Raw genomic sequence first — 18,670 nt, forward strand, 5'->3', positions numbered from 1 at the left:
AGAAAGACAGGGGGAGAGGGGGAGAGAGAGAAGGAAGGGGTAGGCAGAAGAGAGGGAGAAAAGGGGTGGCAGAAAGACAGAGAGAGATAGAAGGTGTCAGAAAGACACAGAGAAAAGGGGATGGCAGAGAGAAAAGGGGTGGCCACCCTGTTTTGGGACCTGGTGCCATCCACTGCTGGTTTCAGCCCCACCAGTTGCTGGTAAGTATGCAGCCCCTGAGAGATTACCCCAAGGGGGAAAAAAAGATTCCCCACACCAGTTATAAAAGAGGGAAAAAGTGGATAGAGCTATTTTTTCTCTTCCTCGCTTAAAATATTAGAACTTGCCACCACTCAATGAAATTGACTAGCAGTCAATTCAGGGAAAGACCAAAACCTTCCCCCCAACACCCCTCACCTTCACCCTACACTTCATTCATTTGTGTAATTCACCATAACAAGATGCTGTGGCAGCGGTAAGCACTAAAAAATGGCTTTGAAAAAGATAGACAAGATTAGGCGTTGCTTACTGGGTATGAGAAAACCACTTGATTTTTCCATTGCTTTCTGTAAAACGCCCCAGGGAAATGTGGCAGCCCCACCTAGTGAGGAGGGATGGCTGCAAACTTGCGCTCAGAAGTAAACTTTTGGCGCTATTAAAAAGACAAGAAAGGGGGGCGTGATTGTGCAATGTGAATGAAGGAAATGGATTAAGCGTGTGGTATCTGGAATTTAGGATTACATTGTTACTTTCTTGCAAGTGCTCCAGGAAAACTGAAACTGCTGCCTTCCTTGGGCGGCAAATTATCTTCAGCTAGCCTTGGGTCATAAAGGCAGCATTTTAAAAGAGGAATGCAAGGCCTGGCTGGCGAGCAGGCCGCAGAGGCAGGGTGTGGCTGGCTGTCAGACTCGCTGCTGGGCTGGAAGTCTCTGCTTGAAAGGGGCCGGCCCAGTGCCGTAACGCTGCCGCTGCCTCTTCCTTGTTCCCTGCAGCTCCGCACAGGCCAGATTAGAAAGCAGCGAAGGAAACACCAGAAGGCGGGTGGGTATGATTAACTCCTTCCCTTTTTGCCCAGCTCCGGTGCTCGGCCTTAGCCAGGGTTCCGGTCACCCCTGCAGGGGTGTTCCCCGAGGGTAGCCGGGAACACAGTGGGTGCTCTGATCTGTTGTTGATAGTCCAGAGGAAATGGCCCCAGCCCTGGCCTGTTTGTGGGCCTTTAGCAACAGGGCTGGCCCAAGAAAATTTGCTGCTGGGATGGGCCAGCAAATGCCCACAAGTCAAGGTGTGTCACCATAGTGGCCAAGGCTGCGCTGAGGCAGAAAATCCCACAAGTGCCTCTCTTGGCCCCTAGCAGCAAAACAAACACATTATAATACGAGTTAAGCAACTAGCATGCCGCTGCCCTTTCATGCATCACTTGCCTGGGGCAGCCACCTCACAGTGTCTCACGGTAGGGCCGGCCCCACAGTCATTCAGTTCTCTGAACAGCTCAGCGGGCAGGACTTCTTACAGCATGGAAAAGAGCCCCTTTGCCTTTTGCCTGCAGGTTGAACTGCTGTTACATCAGGGGTGCAGAACCTTAGGGGTGGGCCAAACCCATCCCACCTCCGGTCCCAATATAGGTCTCCGGGGTTTCCCAGGTGGCCACGCCCACTCACCCTGGCCATGCCCCCTCCCCCCCGACCGCCGATTGTTTGGTTGTTACCTGCCTTTTGCATCCCCCATCTAAAAGGTTGAAATGCTTCTCCTAAGGCTTAGTTACTGGCAGGCAGAGCTTTAAGCTAAAATAGGCTGGCATTTTTGGAATGTTGGCCCTTTGCCTTTTTCCCGTCCTGTTTTGCCCTTGGCTCCCACCCGCTACTGGAATGTGGCCCCTGAGAGCTTCTCCAGAAATGGCATTTGGCCCTCAGGCTGAAAGAGGTTCAACACCCCTGCATTACATACACTCCAACTAATACCTCCTTATTTAACCAGGTTGTCCCAATTTCATGGTTTTTGGAAGATCACTGTCCAATTTAAATATTTATTTATTACATTTCTGTGCCGCCCAGTAGCTAAAGCTCTGGGTGGTTCATAACAATTAAAACCATAAAATACAGGATGATAAAATATAATATAAAAGTTTAAAACTGTAAAGTCTGAAAAGTTTATTATTATTTATTATAATAGTTTAATAAAAATAATTTATAATTATTAATAATTTTAATGTTATTCTTATTATTTTGCCTCTTCAGTGATGCCTTGTTTAAAAGATTATTGTGTTGACCCTGAGTTGCTAGTGCTGAGTTGCGTCAAGGTTCAACCCCCTCCCCTGCAGCTTTAGAAGTTAAATTTCAGAAGGCGTGGATGAACACTTCTCTCTAGTAGCCGTGAATGCTAAGCCGGCAGTTTTACACGCACTGAAGGTGCTGAATAATATTTTGAACCATTGATGATGGAGCACAGGACAATTATATGCCTTTCCTTGTATGCCTTATACATCCACTTTCCCCACCCTGGCGCTCCCCAGATGTCTCAGACTTCAACTCCCATCAGCCCCAGCCAGTGGGTCAATGGTCAGGGAGTAGTAGTCCAAAACACCTGGAGGGCACTGGATTACAGAAGCCTGTTTCACATGAAGAACAAACTTGCTCGGCTTTTAAATCCAGTGGAGGAAATGCTGTTATGAAATATATTAATACAGTGGACAAAATAGAGCCATTGCCAGCGTATAATAGTGAGTGTGTGTGTTGGGGGGCGGGTTGGAGGGGTGAGGAAGTAATCTTTGGTCTGAGAATTGGGTATGTTAATAAGCAAGAGCCTGTTTTTGTTGGTGAAATATCGAAGTGAGCCTTCGTACGCACGCAGGAGCAGGGGCCAATAACATAAGTTGGCAACTTGTCTACCAAATAGGACGTGCCTGCCAAAATTTGTAAACTCTTCAGGGCAGAGGCCTATCTTCTCCACTTATCTTACAGTGCAAATATGTGCCTTGTATGTTAGATGTTACATCTTCCGCTCTGAGACTGATTCAATGTGGAAAAGTCTTCACAGACTTCAAGTAGGGATCTGGGGAATGTTTTCATACAGACTGGAATACTACTGACGCTTGTTGGAGGTGGGGTGGTGGGCGGATGGGCACTTTGGCGCACGTGTGCTGGGAACATCCAGCAATTGCTGAATTGTGGGAAGAGGTGAGTAAACATCTTAATCTCCTCCTAGGGAGGTCCGCCTTTTCAAGCATTCATATATTACAGTACTTTCCAACTGATAACAACCAACCAACCAAAAAAGAAACAAGAAGTTTGGATCACAGGAGCAGCATTGATTGCTAAATGCCAGGGATGGCATAAATGGAAAGATCAAAGTGAACCTGGTATATAGATTCCTGGATATGCCAGTGTTAGCAGACAAGGAATAAGTAGCATATAAAAATCAAAGGAGGGAAGAGAAGTATGAAGAAATATACGGACATTTTGGGTAGAGATATACAGCAGAAAAGAAGGACTGATTGAGGTTTATCTGGATTCCTCTCCCTCTCTCTCCCTCCCTCCCCCTCCCTCTCTCTCCCTCTCTCCCTCCCATCATCCCTCAGACCTTCCTATTCATTTGATTTCTTGCAAAATGGAGGCAGGAATGGTGGCTGGCCAAGTAAAGGTGCCTAAAAGCATGCGCACAAGACACAGTTGTTAAACCAGGAGGAAGTTTTACAAAGGATTCAGAATTACAAGGGCTGCATTGAAGGGAAGCAGGAAGGGGGAAGCTGGGGGAATTAAGCGGAGATGAGAAAATATACACCAGATAATGTTATCTTACATTGGACTAACGTGTATGTACTCCAATTAATAACTTTAAAAACACACACACCTGGCCACGTATCTTGATGGGGTCCTGATAATGATGATGGAGATGATAAAACCCTAGTGAGGTACCTTGTCTAGCGGCCTCCTGCTAGATGCTGTGGACTTAGATTCGAGCTGGTAACTTTTTAACCAGGCAAAGCGGGATGGTTGGGTGAGGGAGAGGTCGGAAGGCCAGGCAGCAGGAGCAGAGTCTATCTGGGCTCAGAGGGGCAGCCGGACTACAGGATTTGGAGCAAGGAGCGACAAAATGGAGGGTGCGTCTGGGGCAAGACCTCCAGAGGGAAAGGCACAGGGGTGTCACCCGGGCTGCTCCAACAGATGGAAGTGGTGGGCAGGGAAGAACGCATCCACGAGGCTGCGCCATGGTTCGTGGGCACTCTGCGGGCACAGTGCCACAGCCACCCTCCTGCCCAAGGCAGATCTCCTTCCGTTTTCCCCCAGGCCCCACCTCGATCCTGCTGGACGACATGGCCACCCTCACCCAGGAGCTGGGCACCGCGTTCTTCCAGAGACAGCAGCTGCCGGCCTCCATGGCTGACACCTTCCTGGACCATCTGTGTCTCCTGGATATCGACTCCGAGCCCATCACCGCCCGCAGCACTGGCATTGTTTGCACCATCGGTAGGCTCTGAAACTCCCCACCGAGGGAGGCTAGCTGGGCCCCATCTCTGTTGCCGCTCTGCCAGTAGGCAGAGATATTTTCATTCAGGCTGGCCTTTGGCATGCAACCTGGTCTGTTGCTGAAGGTTCTGTTTTTCATTGCTTGGGTGCTGTTTGTTTAACTGTTCTTTGTTTTTAATTGGTTGTGTGCTGTTTATTTCTATTATTTTCATAATACTTACATACCGCTTAATACAGGAAACTCTCTACACTGTTTACATATAGTTTATTCATTCTTGTGCTGTAGTTTAAGTAACATTATGTTAATCTGGATTTTATTGAAAGCTGCCGTGAACACCATTTTTCTGGGGTGGATAGGCAAGGTACTAAATAAATAAATAGACAGATAAGTAGGCCACTAGCCAGGTGCAAGCCGGTCCCCCAGTTTGACCCACGAATAGAAGGAAAACGTCTCAGGATGCTAAAACTTCTCGAGATGTTGTTTTTTTAAAAATTTGTTAAACAGCCCAATGTGTTTTGGCCTGTTTTTATTTTAAGGCCTTCTTCAGGAAGCTATAAAATAATAACAAGACAACACATAATTAAAATGGCATAGAATTTCACCATTAAAGAACAAAATATTTAAATCATTGCACACTGCAGATAGGCCTATGCATACTTATGAAAAATGTTTGCAGAAATTTCTGTAGTAATTCTCCTACTAAAGTTCACTGGCGACTCGGAAATATGTTCTGAAGGCTGTCGTTTTTATTCCATCTGTTAAAGATGTTTATTCAGGTGTTCCTGAGATACATCAATTAGCTCAAGGACTCTAATCTCTGGGCACGACTGCCCTAGCATTGCTGGGAGGGGATGTGAAGTTTGGTGCTGGGAGGAAAGCCAGCTCTCTCCTCCAGACGCTCAGTGCACACAGCAGTGGGAAAATGAATCCCTTGCTGGTAGCTGCCGCAGAGCATTGTGGGAATATGGAGCGTTTGTCTGGATTGGGCACTGGGCCTCCAAAAGAAGTTGCAGGAAAGCAGGCACCGTGCCCACCCTAGAGGGGCAGGTCTCTGTGTATGCTGTGATTCTGTGGGTGCTATCACCCTGTCCTTACACAAATCTGTGGTGTGACCACACTTGGAATACTGTGTACAGTTTTGGTCACCACACCTAAAAAGGGATATTGCAGAGTTGGGAAAAGTGCAGGAAAGGGGAACCAAAAATTATCAAGGGGCTGGCGCATTTCCCCTATGAGGGAAGTTTACACAATCTGGGACTGCTAAGCTTAGACAAAAGGCAAGTAAGGGGAGACATGCTAGAGGTGTTCAGAATTATGCCTGATGTGGAGAAAGTGGAGCGTGAGACATTTTCCTCCCTCTCTCATAATGCTAGAACCCAGTGGGGTCATCCCATGAAGCCGACTGCAGGAGATCCAGGACACATAAAAGGAAGGACTTCTTTGCACAGTGCAGATTTAAACTATGGAATTCACTTCCACAAGACGTAGTGATGGCCCCCAATTTAGATGGCTTTAAAAGGGGACTGGACAAATTCCTGGAGGAGAAAGCAATCAATGGCTACTAGTCCTGATGGCTATATGCTACCCCCAGTTTCAGAGGCAGTCTGGCTAGGTACACCATTTGCTGGGGAACATGGATGGGAGGGTGCTGTTGCGCTCGTGTCCTGCATGTGGGCTTCCCGTGGGCAGCTGGTTGGCTGCTGTTTGAACAGAATGCTGGACTCGGCGGACCCTTGGTCTGATCCAGCAGGGCTCTTCTTATGCTGTTATATTCACTTATGAATTACCAGAATAGCGGACAAAAGAGGAGACCAATTTGCATACAATTTGCACATGCTAAGTTACATTAGAGGCAAATTTAGAAATAATTCTCATAATTTCAATAGAAATACAGTACATCTGACCGTAGTGGGGAAGGCCGTAGCGACAAGCTGCAGAGCAGCACACCCCCATCACAGCTTGCATTTTAAAGATGCAAAACCGCAAGCCCCATGGGGAAACACGCCCACCGCGGCTTGCTGTTGCGTGAAAACCAGGCCAACGGGGAGGAAAGGTTGATTTGGGTCTGTGCTCTGCTGGGGTGCTGAAAACTCCTATGCCCTCTGCTTCCAGGTCCTGCTTCTCGCTCGGTGGAAATGCTGCGTGAGATGATCAAGGCTGGGATGAACATTGCACGGCTGAACTTCTCGCACGGCTCGCACGAGGTATTTGGGAATGGAGGGGAGGATCTCCTTCTGAAGGCATTGCAGAAGCAGGGGGATCTTCTCCAGGGCAGAGCAGGAGGGTCGAATGCCGACAATATAAAGAAACCTGTAGTACGTATTCGGGACTAGTAGAAATCATGGATGTTCTTGTGCTAACTTTCGGCAACAGTGGAAGTGGTCTAGGGTGCAGTCCTATGAGATTGCCACCCACTAGACGGAAGCTTCCAATCTCGGAGACTTCTGAGTGTCCTGCCAGATGAGATGCTGTTGGCAGGGTGGGAGGAATGACAGAGGCAATATTCGCCTGTCCATCCTCCTTTTGTAATTTTCCCTCTAGACAGGTGTCTGAAACCATCTAGAGAAGTTGCACTGGTGGGGGCGGGCCCAAGAAGCCACAGGATAGAGTGGATCCCAGCCTCTCTTCTCTCCTCCCCTCCTGTCCCCTCCCCTCCCACCAGAACACCCCTTTTTTACCTCTATGAGGTCATCCAAGGTCACTTTTGCAACCTCTGAAAGCAGGCACCCTGGTTCTTTCTGTTGCAGCTGCAAGGGAGTGTGGGCGTGGGGAGGGGTTAGATCTCAGAGTCCCCCTCTTGAAGTCATAGGAATGTCTACAGCTTTGGGAGGGGGGATCTGAAAAATCCTATGTCCCTGGGACGTTCTCTCAGGGACTATGGGGTTGCTCCCTTAAACAGTTTGGGAAGAGTCAGCAAATTATAATGATTGGCAACCCATTTTTGTTGACACAAGGAAGAGAGAAGGCTGGTATAACTTGGATGCTTAGTACACTGTTGTTCATTTTTTCCCCTCTGGGAAATTTAATCTTTAAAATCAATTAGCCAATGTGGTGTAGTGGTGAGAGTGATGGACTGGGCCTCAGGAGACCCAGGTTCTAGTCCCCACTCAGCCATGAAGCTCACTGGGTGACTTTGAGTCAATCACTGACTCTCAGCCTAACCTACCTCACAGGAATGTTGTGAGGATAAAAATGGAGGAGGAGAATGTGAGCCGCTTTGGGTTCCTTGCAGGAGGCAAAAAGGCGGGATATACATGTAATAAATAAATGAAACACAATACATTTTAAAATGTGTACAAAGAGAAACAATGGGTGGAAAATGTGGGGAAGGAGATTTTGGCTAAGCATTATTTCATTTATTTGACGTATTTTTATCCCGCTCCTCAGCCAAAAAAGGCTTTCGTGCAATCCGTAAAACTAGACAGTCCCTGCCTGCAGGCTTGCAATCTACTAAAATATGACTCACAAGGAAAAAGGAATGGGGAAGGAAGAGGGGGGACAGCAGGGCTGCTGGAATTGCTCTGCTTCCCCTGTAGAGCCATTAGGAGGCATTTTCCATGGATAAGAGCTGTTTGACAGTGGAGCAGGCTGCTTTGGGAGGTGGTGGGCTCTCTGCACTGGAGTTGTTTAAGCAGAGGGCAGACATCCATCCATCAGGGATTCTGTAGTTGCATCCTGCATTGCAGTTCCTGTACTGGGCATGGGGGGCAGAGTTGGACTAGATGACCTCTAAGGTCCCTTGCGCCCACAAGCACCATGTCAGAGACCCCAGCGCTAGCACAACGTTGGGTTTAGCCTGTTGCTCCTCCAACTGTGTGGCTTCTCCATTCTCCTGAGGAGTTCCCAGGTTTTCTGGAGTCTCTTGAGTAGGATCTAGAAGAATCCTGCCTCCACCACTTGATTTTTCTTCTCTGTTTCAGTACCACGCAGGATCCATTGTAAATATTCGGGAGGCCACCCAGAGCTTTGCCTCCAACCCTGTTTTCTTTCGACCTGTGGCCATCGCGCTGGATACCAAGGGGCCGGAAATCCGCACTGGCCTCATCAAAGGGGTAAGACGGGTGCCAGTGATCAGGTTTAGAGCTGCCCCCTGATTAAAGAGATCCTTGTCCATGGATCAGCTTTAATTGACTGGTTAGATCTTCATACTTTTGCACGGCCTTTCCCCACCTGCCGCCCCCTAGATGTGTTGGACTTCTAGTTCCATAATAGACTGGAATCTTTACTATTAGGGGAAATATGGTAGGGCCGAGTCGGTAGAGCACCCACTTTGCGTGCAGCAGGTCGTAGGTTTGATCCTCAGCATCTCCAGGTAGGTCCAAAAAAGACCCCCGTCTGTAACCCTGGAGAGTTGCTGATAGACAGTGTGGCTGGGGATTATGGGAGTTGTAACCCAACACATCTGGAGGCCACCAGGTTGTAGAACGCTGCCTTTGCATAGGACTAAAACAATACTTTTGAAAGGGACCCCCTCCCACATTCCCCTTGTTTTTAGATATTGTTGGACTCCAACTCCCATCAGCCACAAACAGCATAGGCAGAGCTCAGAGAAGATGGGAGTTGTAGTCCAACAACATCTGGAAGGCCTGCTGATCATCCACCCCTGTTTTTAGATAGTAGAGGTATATTCTGTGGCGGGCACCATCTTAAAAGAGGCATCCCCTGCTGTATGAGAATGCCTCTTCCAAGAAAGGCTGTAGCTCAGTGGGACAGCACCTGCTTTGCATGCATGAGGTTACAGGTTCGGTCCTTGGCATCTCCTGGCAGGCCAGGGAAAGAGCCCCTGCGTGAAACCCTGGAGAGCCGCTGCTGCCAGTCAGTGTCGACAATACTGGGCTAGGTGGACCAAGGCGCTGACTCAGTAGAAAGCATCTTTTTATGCAGCCTGTGGTGCATGACGCCACCAGCAGTTTTCATAAGTACTTAATCTTTTTTACTTAAAACAAGTGCACTGTCCAATTAATCAGGGGACCTTTGTGGTCAAGCAAAATATTTTTATTCCTTGAATCTAACCAACTGATAATTTAATACATCAAAAGTAGCAGTATTCCCTTTGTCATGAAATAACCGTTCTTGTGGACATGGATGTGGTGTGGCCTGATCCTGCCTTCTACAGGGCGAGGACAAAGAGGTGGAGCTGGTGAAAGGATCCCGGCTGATCGTCACCACAGACCCGGTGTTCAGGGAGCGTTGCGACCAACACACTGTCTGGGTGGACTATGCCAACTTGCCCAAAGTGGTCAAGGTCGGCGGCCGGATCTTCATTGATGATGGCCTCATCTCCTTATTGGTCAGAGACATCCGTATGTATCGCCCTCCTTCTCCCGGGTTAGAAGCCCCCTTTCGCCAGCTGCTCTCCATAAGGATGTGCTCCTCCGGCTCCCTTCCCCCTCAATCTGGCACCTCCGTTTAGCTCAGCGCCCTGGACAGCACACCCCACTGATAATGCTGATGGTTATGGTGGCCAGTTCAGTCTACTGGATGTGGGTCTGTTCTCAAAAACAGCAGCTGAGATTATGATGATTGTGCTTCTGCCTTTTTCTGAAGGCCATATAATACTTTGGTTCCTCGCCACCAGCTTTTCTTTCCTCCTTTGCCCCTCTTTTCCTTTTAGCCTTCCTTTCCCCACCCCCTCATTTTATTTAAGTATTTTATTTATTACGACATTTATATCCTGCCCTTTTCCCTCTTGCAAGGAACCCAAGGCAGAGCCAAGGGGCTACCAGAGGTGGGGTGGCCTTTTGAATTCCCAAATTCCAGCTACCCATACCACTGAAAGGGGGAACCGAGGCACATGAACTTTAAGATCAGGAGTGCAAAGTGGGAGGGGGGGAATTCACACCGCTGTACAAAAGCACTCCTTTGCACAAAGAATCAGGTGACATTAAGCTCATGAGTGCAAAACAGTGGGTGGAAAGAAGAGGGAATACACACAGCCTCACAAAATCATCATCAGCAGCATCTTTCGATGTAAGCTGTTTCTAACTACACAAAAATAATACCAAAAAAAATCTCGGAGCCACGTAGAAAAGCATCCAAAATCCACCCCTTTCTATGGGTGTCCCCACAACCACCTGCCCCCTCTCTCCAACCCTACTCAGAAGCAACGATGAGAAGCAGCACTGTGCACAACCCAGCTTATGCGTGCGTCTCCTCCCAAACTTATAGGCACCGATGGCTGTGTGGTGGAGGTGGAGAACGGAGGGATACTTTGCAGCCGCAAGGGAGTGAACCTGCCAGGGGCCGAGGTGGACCTGCCAGCTGTGTCGAAGCGAGACATCCAGGACCTGCAGTTTGGCCTGGAGCAGGGCATTGACATCATCTTCGCCTCTTTCATCCGCAAGGCCGGCGACGTGGCGGCGATCCGGCAGGTGCTGGGAGAGCGCGGCCGCGCCATCAAGATCATCAGCAAGATCGAAAACCACGAGGGGGTCAAAAAGTAATGGCCAGCCTCTGACTCTCTGTGTGCTTGCCTGACCCTGGTTCTCATCTAGGGATCTTGGTGGGAGGGGGCAGGGAAGGCACCCACCCACCTCTTTGCTTGGCCCTTCCTTATCCTCAGGGCTGTTGTGGACTGGAGAAAACATCAGTGCTGATATTCTGCACATCCATGACAACCTCTAGACCAGCCTTCCCCAATTTGATGCCCTCCAGATGTTTTGCATTTCAACTCCCATCAGCCCCAGCCAGCACAGGCAATGGTCAGGAATGCTGAGAGTTGTAGTCCAAAACAACTGGAGGGCACCAGGATGGGGAGGCTGCCCTAAACAAAACTTGGTCTTTTTGGTTTAGAATCCACCATTGTGCAATTCTCTATTATTATTATTATTATTATTATTATTATTATTATTATTATTACTACTACTACTGGGCAAGACGGGCCAACGGTTTGACTCAGCATAAATCAGCCTTGAACATACCATTTAGTCAGACTGTGATGGCACCTGGAGAGAGGCCAGAGTTCTCCATCCAGGATAGTCTTTCTCTTGTAAAGACAGCAACAGCCACGCCCCGCATTTGGCCCTGGTGTCAGCTCCTCTTGCTTCCTGGCAGGTTTGATGAGATCCTGGAAGCCAGCGACGGCATCATGGTGGCCCGCGGTGACTTGGGCATTGAAATCCCTGCCGAGAAAGTCTTCCTGGCTCAGAAGATGATGATTGGCCGTTGCAACCGTGCTGGGAAGCCTGTTATATGTGCCACCCAGGTGAGCTCCAAGGAGCAGGGGCGCGCCCAGACAGCCTAACTCCAACCCAGCTGACTGGGTTGACCTGAGGTTCCATACCTCTGATTCAGAGCTGTTGACTGCGCATGACACATCGCAGAACAGCGACTGCCCCATGGCGCTTCCAGTCCTGCTCTCCTTTTCTCCCTGGCAGATGCTGGAGAGCATGATCAAGAAGCCCCGGCCCACGAGGGCGGAGAGCAGCGACGTAGCCAACGCAGTATTGGACGGGGCCGACTGCATCATGCTGTCCGGGGAGACCGCAAAGGGCGCCTATCCGGTGGAGGCTGTGCTGATGCAACATGCGGTACGTCTCCAGGTCTTCCCTTAAAGCCAGCAAACTGAATGACGGACTCGGTGGGAAACAACAGAGACCAGAAGTATAAAAACAAGTCTCTTCGACTGTTGATCATTATTAATCACAGCTGTTGTTGTTGTTGTCATAATTACAAGTGGAAGCTGCAAAACTAATAATAACTGGTAACTAATAATTAATAACTAATAACAACTAATGATATTAATTATTAACTAAAAAAAGTCTATTTCTGCTTCATTGACTACGCTAAAGCTTTTGATTGTGTGGATCACAACAAACTCTGGCAAATTCTTAAAGGGATTGGAGTACCAGACCACCTTACCTGTCTCCTGAGAAACCTGTATGAGGGCCAAGAAGCAACAGTAAGAACCAGACATGGAACAACCAATTGGTTCAAAATTGGGAAAGGAGTACGACAAGGCTGCATATTGTCGCCCTGCTTATTTAACTTATATGCAGAGTACATCATGAGAAACGCCGGGCTGGATGAATCACAGGTTGGAATTAAGATTGCCGGGAGAATTATCAACAACCTCAGATACGCAGACGATACCACCCTAATGGCAGAAAGCGAAGAGGATCTAAAGAGCCTCTTGTTGAGGGTGAAAGTAGAGAGTGCAAAAGCTGGTTAGAAACTCAACATTAAAACAACTAAGATCATGGCATCTGGCCCCATCACTTCCTGGCATATGGAAGGGGAAGAAATGGAAGCAGTGACAGATTTTATTTTCTTGGGCTCCAAGATCACCGCAGACGGTGACTGTAGCCATGAAATTAAAAGACGCTTGCTCCTTGGGAGGAAAGCTATGGCACACCTAGACAGCATAGTCTGAAGCAGAGACATCACCTGCAGAGACAAGGAAATCAACCCTGAGTGCTCATTGGAAGGACAGATACTGAAGCTGAAGCTCAAATATTTTGGCCACCTAATGCGAAGAGAAAACTCCCTGGAAAAGACCCTGATGCTGGAAAGACTGAAGGCAGAAGGAGAAGGGGACGGCAGGGGATGAGATGGCTAGATAGCATCACTGATGTAATGAATATGGACTTGAGCACGCTCCAGGAGAGAGTGGAGGACAGGAAGGCCTGGCGTGCTATGGTCCATGGGGTCACGAAGAGTCGGACATGACTGAACGACAACAATATTATTAACTAATATTAGTTATTATTAACTAATAATAACAACTAATAATAGCGAATAACTAATAATTATCAATCATAGTTGCTTTGTGATTGCCATAATTACAAGTGGGAGCTGCAAAACTATGTCGCAGCGTGCCGTGCTCCTGGTCAGGGTTCCAGCCACCCATTCATTCATTCCATTTCTATACTGCCCAACAGCCAAAACTCTCTGGGTGGTTCACAAAAACTGAAAGCCACAAAGGTTTACAAAGACATGTCCTCCTCCAGTAAACTCCATTCCATCCCCTACTTCAGTTTTCCATTTCTCTTCTCCAGCTGATGGTCAGCATCTCATGGCTACTGAGCCCAGTCCTCATTTGTGTTGCCCCCGACACTTTTGGAAGTGTGTTTTGTGCCCAACCCAAACCCTGCCCTTCCCCAGTCTCATGTCTCCCTGCACCCAGCATTTCAGTGTCCACTTCCTGCTCTCCCCCTCCCTCCTCCACTTTCTCCTCTCTCCTCAACCCTCCTTCTCCATCTGCTGCACAATCGTTCTCTGCCTTCAGCTCAGGCTCTTGAGTGGGCAACTTGGCTGCACTTCCAGGTCTGATCTCTGCTCCTGTCTCCTCTCCTTTCTTCCACCTGACCACATGTCTGCACAGACTGGCAGCTTTCTGTTTTTTTTTGGAGGGGGGGTTATCCCTTGACAGTTATTTTCTGTCACTATTTTTCCCCTCCTTCTGCAAAACATTTTCATTTCTGTGAACCGCCCAGAGAGCTTCGGCTATTGGGCGGTATAGAAATGAAATACATACATACATACATACATACTTGAGGCTCCTGCAAGCATGCGGATACATGTCTTGTCTTCCTGGGTGGTGCCATTTTGGCTACATAGCGATTGGCACGCACCCCTAAACTTCGCTGCTGCTGCTGTTTTGAGCCCAGTACAAAGATGTAGTGCAATGCAATCCTGTGTGTGCTTACTCAGAAGTAAATCCCACTGTTTCCAATGGGACTTACTTCCTAATAAGTGTGCTTGGGACTGTAGGCTAAAGAACAACACAACGTCTGCTCGTAGGGTTACAGGCTAATAGACAGGATAAAAAAGAAAAAAGGCATAGGGAGAACAAGGACATTTAAGCAAAAACAACAGCTTCTCCACACGGGGCTTTTATCCTGCGATCGAGATTGGTGACTCATGGAACTTTGCGCATCCTTTACATGACGTCGTCACATTCCAGGGCCTCTTCTGTTCTTTGTGACCATTTCTGTGGCTTTATTTGCAACAGGGATAATGAGCTCTCTAAAAAATGGCCGTTTGAATAGATTTGAAGCTAAGTGTGTAAGGATGGAGTTATGCTATAACAGCAGCACCATCTAGTGGCTGTATAATGAAACATATAGAACTTGCATATAAACGCAATCCCTGGGGGAAAAAGAGGACATGCGTGTGAAGGAGCCATCCTTAATCCTGCAAAGAATCCGGAAGCAGAAGCCCTGGTAAAGTTGTGGGATAAAAAGCGCGATGTGGAGAAGCCCAGAGTCTTCTGCCACCTTAGAGAGGTAACACATGTATTATGGCAAGTAGACAATATTGGGCTAGGTGGACTGATGATCTGGGCACTGTGAGTTGATTCAGAGATATTATAATTTTGGAGGGGTAATAGAGTCCCTGTTCTGCATGTAGAAGGTCCCAGGTCCAGGTATCTCCAGTCAAAAGGAGCAGGGAGCTTGGAAAAACTCTTACTTGGCCATGACCTTGAAGTGGTGCTGTAGACAAGGAGCCTCGTGGCACAGAGTGGTAGGCGGCAGTATTGCAACCGAAACTCTCCCCACAACTTTGAGTTCAATCCCAGCGGAAGCCGGGTCCCAGGTAGCCGGCTCAGGTCGACTCAGCCTTCCATCCTTCCGAAGTGGGTAAAATGAGTACCCAGCTTGCTGGGGGAAAGGTAGTCACGACTGGGGAAGGCAATGGCAAACCACCCTGCTATAGTCTGCCATGAAAACGCCAGCAAAAGCAGCGTCCCTCCAGGAGTCAGCAATGACTCGGTGCTTGCACAGGTAGACAATACAGGCCAAGATGGAGAAATAGGCTGGAGTTTCCTACATTCCTTACCCAACAGTGGTTGAGTGGACAGAGGGCTCACTTGCACTCTTGGATTAGCACGGACGGACGCAGACATCATCTGCCTCCCCTCTCAGACTTCCCTGTTTCTTCTGACTGTTCCCTGTTGTAATGCAAAGCTTGTTGGGACGGTTTGGCCTTGAATGGGCAATTTAGAACCGCTAGCTCTACAAAAGACCTGCTCCTGCCGGAGATGAAAACGGCTGGAAGTGGCTTGCTGATATGGGTCAGCATGTTTGGCCTCTCCCTGGGGGTGTGGATCTGGAGACGGCCAGAGGAGCAACGGCACTTCCAAATGGACCACTCTGCTCCTGTTGCCCACAGATCGCCCGAGAGGCTGAAGCAGCCATGTACCACCAGCAGCTCTTCCAGGAGCTGCGCCGCCTGACCCCACTGAGCCAGGACCCCACCGAGGTGACAGCCATCGGTGCCGTGGAGGCCTCGTTCAAGTGCTGCGCGGCTGCCATTATTGTCCTCACAACCTCTGGCAGGTAAGGATGGCGGCTGATGCAAGAGATGCTCGGAGGGGGCCAGCTGGCTTGTAAAGCAGCCTCCCTCAACCTGCCACCCTCCAGATGATGTTGGACTACAGTTCCTATCATCCCCACCCTTCATGGCTTGAGGTGATGGGAGTTGCAGTCCAACACATCTGGAGGGTGGCAGGTTGGAGGAAGACTGCAACCATTTCCTTTCCTTTCATTTATTGTAGTTCTACACCGCCCCATAGCCGAAGTTGTCTGAGCAGTTCACCATCTTACAAACTGGATCCAGTCACCTGAATCCAGGGGCGGGCAAAAGGGAGATTGGGATCTCCCAGTAGATCTCTGGGTGATCCCAACTTTTTGACCATAAATATTCCTCCCAACCACCCCTTAATCGTACTGCTGAAATGAAGGCAGCTTGGGGTAAGCAGAAGTAGATTTTTGTGTGGAAGGAGTGTGAGCTCTGGTTCAGTTCTGGTCCTCAAAACAAAATTGCTGGACTCTGAATTCTTTAATTCCAAGAGTACATCTTTGGGACCGGGCTCCAGTTGGTGAATCTCGGGGTTCTAGTAAAGAAGGAGATCCTGCAACTCTCCCTACCCTTGTTCATAGAGAACAGGTGTAAGGCTTCTTCACACAGAGCTTTTAATCTGCTATTGAGATTGGTTACTCGTGGAAGTTTGTGGGCCCTTTAGATGACGTCGTCAACCTCCAGGGCATCTCCCGCACTCAATAACCTTCATTCCATTTTTAAGAAGATCGGAGATAATGAGCTATCAAAGTACCACGGTTGAGGTCTGCTGGAGTTCCCTTGTGAAAAGAGGAAAACTCACAATAAGAAGAGCTAGACCACAGCGCCATCTAGTGGCTGTATAATGAAACATATGGAAGACTCAGATAAGGGGGGAAAGGAGCAGGGGAAGGCGGGGAAGGAAGCGCATGGAGTCCGTCGTGATCCTGCATTTAAAACAGAAGTAGAAAGCCCCGTTTTAAATGCGGGATTTTAGGAAGGTGTAGAGATGCTTATTCTGTCATCGACAAGACTAGGATGGGGAGCCTGTGATCCTCCAGAAGATGTTGGAGTACAACTCCCATAATCCCTGAATGCCATTGGCCATGCTGCCCGGGGCTAGTGGGAGTTGTAATGACATTTGTAGTGACATGTTGAGGCCAGAGGTTTCCCATTCCTGCGCTAAGCAAATGAGACATGAGAGGCAGGAGATCCTGGGTGCAAATCACGCCTCTGCTGTGAGCTCACCACTTGGCCCAGCACCTACATACCCCAGAACCTACATGCCCCAACCCACTAAGCTCTTGCCAGCGCTAACAATGGAGAGCCGAAGAATCCTGGCTGGGGAAAACTCATGTTCAGTCTGAGACTCTCACGACACGTCCATTGCTGTGGAGAGAGTCCAGGAGTCCTGATTGCTTCGAATCCCAGGCGGAGGGTCTTCAATGCGAATGCTCCCAAGTCTGGGGAGCAGGCCCTTATCTCTGTTCCTCCCTCGATTCAGGTCTGCGCAGTTGCTGTCTCGCTACCGGCCCCGGGCCCTCATCATCGCGGTGACCCGCAACGAGCAGGTGGCCCGCCAGGCTCACCTCAGCCGCGGCGTCTTCCCAGTCGTGTGGCGCGGCGCCAAGCAGGAGGTGTGGGCTGACGACGTCGACCGGCGGGTGCAATTTGGCATCGAGATAGGTGAGGTTTGTAGCGTTCCGGGTGCTACCCAGGACCTGCCCTGCCCTAGGACTGTTAACTGTTCTCCCCCTCTGACAGGGCTCCTGTGCCTTTTTCTCTGCTCTATGGCAGGCAGATATCCCACAGGTACAGCCCTTTGTCACGGCATCTCCTTGCCAGAAGGCACGGCACCTGTTGAATTACGTTCTGATATTTTATATAACTTTAACATTATTGATGATTTAATCATATTTTTAACTTTTGTATACTTCTATTTATACTTCTATTTATAGGTTTTAATTGTATAAGTTTTAATGTTGTAAAGCTGCCTTGAGTCCCAGTATTGGGAAAAAGGCGGGATATAAATATAATAATAATAATAATAATAATAATAATACTGCTTCTCCTGCAGCTCCTTAGGCATTAGAAGCCGGCCAGAAAAGTGTGGGCCCTAACTCATCCCTGGCTTGGGACAAGGCAGGCACTGGAAGCCAACTCTAATATGTCTACAGACACCACGTTTGGTCCCTGCTGGGCTCCTTGCCTTCCCAATTTTTATTTTATTTATAATTTTTTGAAAGTAAAAAGTGTTTTTTAAAAAACCGGGAGGCTGGCACGCTTCAAGGCGAAGCGCTGCCATCTCGCACCATCTTTCTTTGGGTTGAAAAGGGTAGTCTTGTGCTTCCAGCTCTGCCTTGAGCTTTGGTTCTTGGGCAAGTTACGTTTCCTTTCACCTCGCCACTTTGGCTTCTGGGAAATGAGCGTTTTGTGACCCACCATGGCAGCCATTTTATGACTGGGCAAGACCCCCGCCTCATGGCAACCATTTTGTGAGAGCACCCGTGGCACTCAAATGTGCAAATGTGCCCTCCAGAGACGTTGGGTCCCTCAACACTCATCTGATCTGGAGGGGATGACTGCCGCTGCCGCTCTGAATATCGGGTAATGGAACCTCTGGATCTCCTTTTCCCCATTCCTCTTTCCCGTCCCCTCTCCTGCTTTTCGCCCCACCACAGGCCGCGTGCGAGGGTTCCTGCGCTCCCAGGACGTGGTCATTGTGGTGACTGGCTGGAGACCCGGAGCCGGCTACACCAACATCATGCGGGTGCAACAGGTTCCATGAGGGCAGCCGGGGCCCCCAGGCTGTAGAGGGAGATGGCCGTGTCCTGCCCACCGTTGCTGCACTCTGCCTGCTCTGTGTTGTAACGCTTGACTCCGCCCCAGCTTTGTCCTCCATGGTTTTTAAAGATCTTTTATCTCTGGTTAAAGATATATTTGGAAA

At 48.9% G+C, this 18,670-nt stretch overlaps 1 protein-coding gene across 2 annotated transcripts; it reads left to right on the forward strand.

Moving 5' to 3' along the window:
• The first annotated feature begins 984 nt into the window (after positions 1–984).
• Positions 985–18,656, forward strand: PKLR (pyruvate kinase L/R). Of its 2 annotated transcripts, none has more exons than XM_084823914.1 (11): positions 985–1,024; positions 4,263–4,442; positions 6,556–6,647; positions 8,364–8,495; positions 9,560–9,746; positions 10,612–10,882; positions 11,497–11,647; positions 11,820–11,972; positions 15,556–15,722; positions 17,228–17,409; positions 18,405–18,656. In XM_084823914.1, exons 2-11 carry the CDS (start codon positions 4,289–4,291, stop codon positions 18,509–18,511), a joined length of 1,596 nt encoding a protein of 531 aa, XP_084680040.1. In that variant the 5' UTR covers positions 985–1,024; positions 4,263–4,288; the 3' UTR covers positions 18,512–18,656. The 2 variants fall into 2 exon arrangements, with proteins under 2 accessions (XP_084680040.1, XP_084680038.1); XM_084823912.1 differs by having other exon boundaries at positions 985–1,020.
• Positions 18,657–18,670: the final 14 nt, after the last annotated feature.

This window comes from Heloderma suspectum, chromosome 17 (assembly GCF_057233095.1).
Source record: "Heloderma suspectum isolate Gila_16-S chromosome 17, 16-S_ref, whole genome shotgun sequence".
NCBI classification, from domain to species: Eukaryota; Metazoa; Chordata; class Lepidosauria; order Squamata; family Helodermatidae; genus Heloderma; species Heloderma suspectum.

Excerpts from the sequence above, each read along its gene's own strand:
- PKLR (XM_084823914.1), top strand. The coding sequence starts at position 4,289 with ATGGCCACCCTCACCCAGGAGCTGGGCACCGCGTTCTTCCAGAGACAG. Across the intron at positions 9,747-10,611 it reads CTTATTGGTCAGAGACATCC|GCACCGATGGCTGTGTGGTG; the intron begins GTATGTATCGCC and ends CCAAACTTATAG. Across the intron at positions 11,648-11,819 it reads CTGTTATATGTGCCACCCAG|ATGCTGGAGAGCATGATCAA; the intron begins GTGAGCTCCAAG and ends TCTCCCTGGCAG.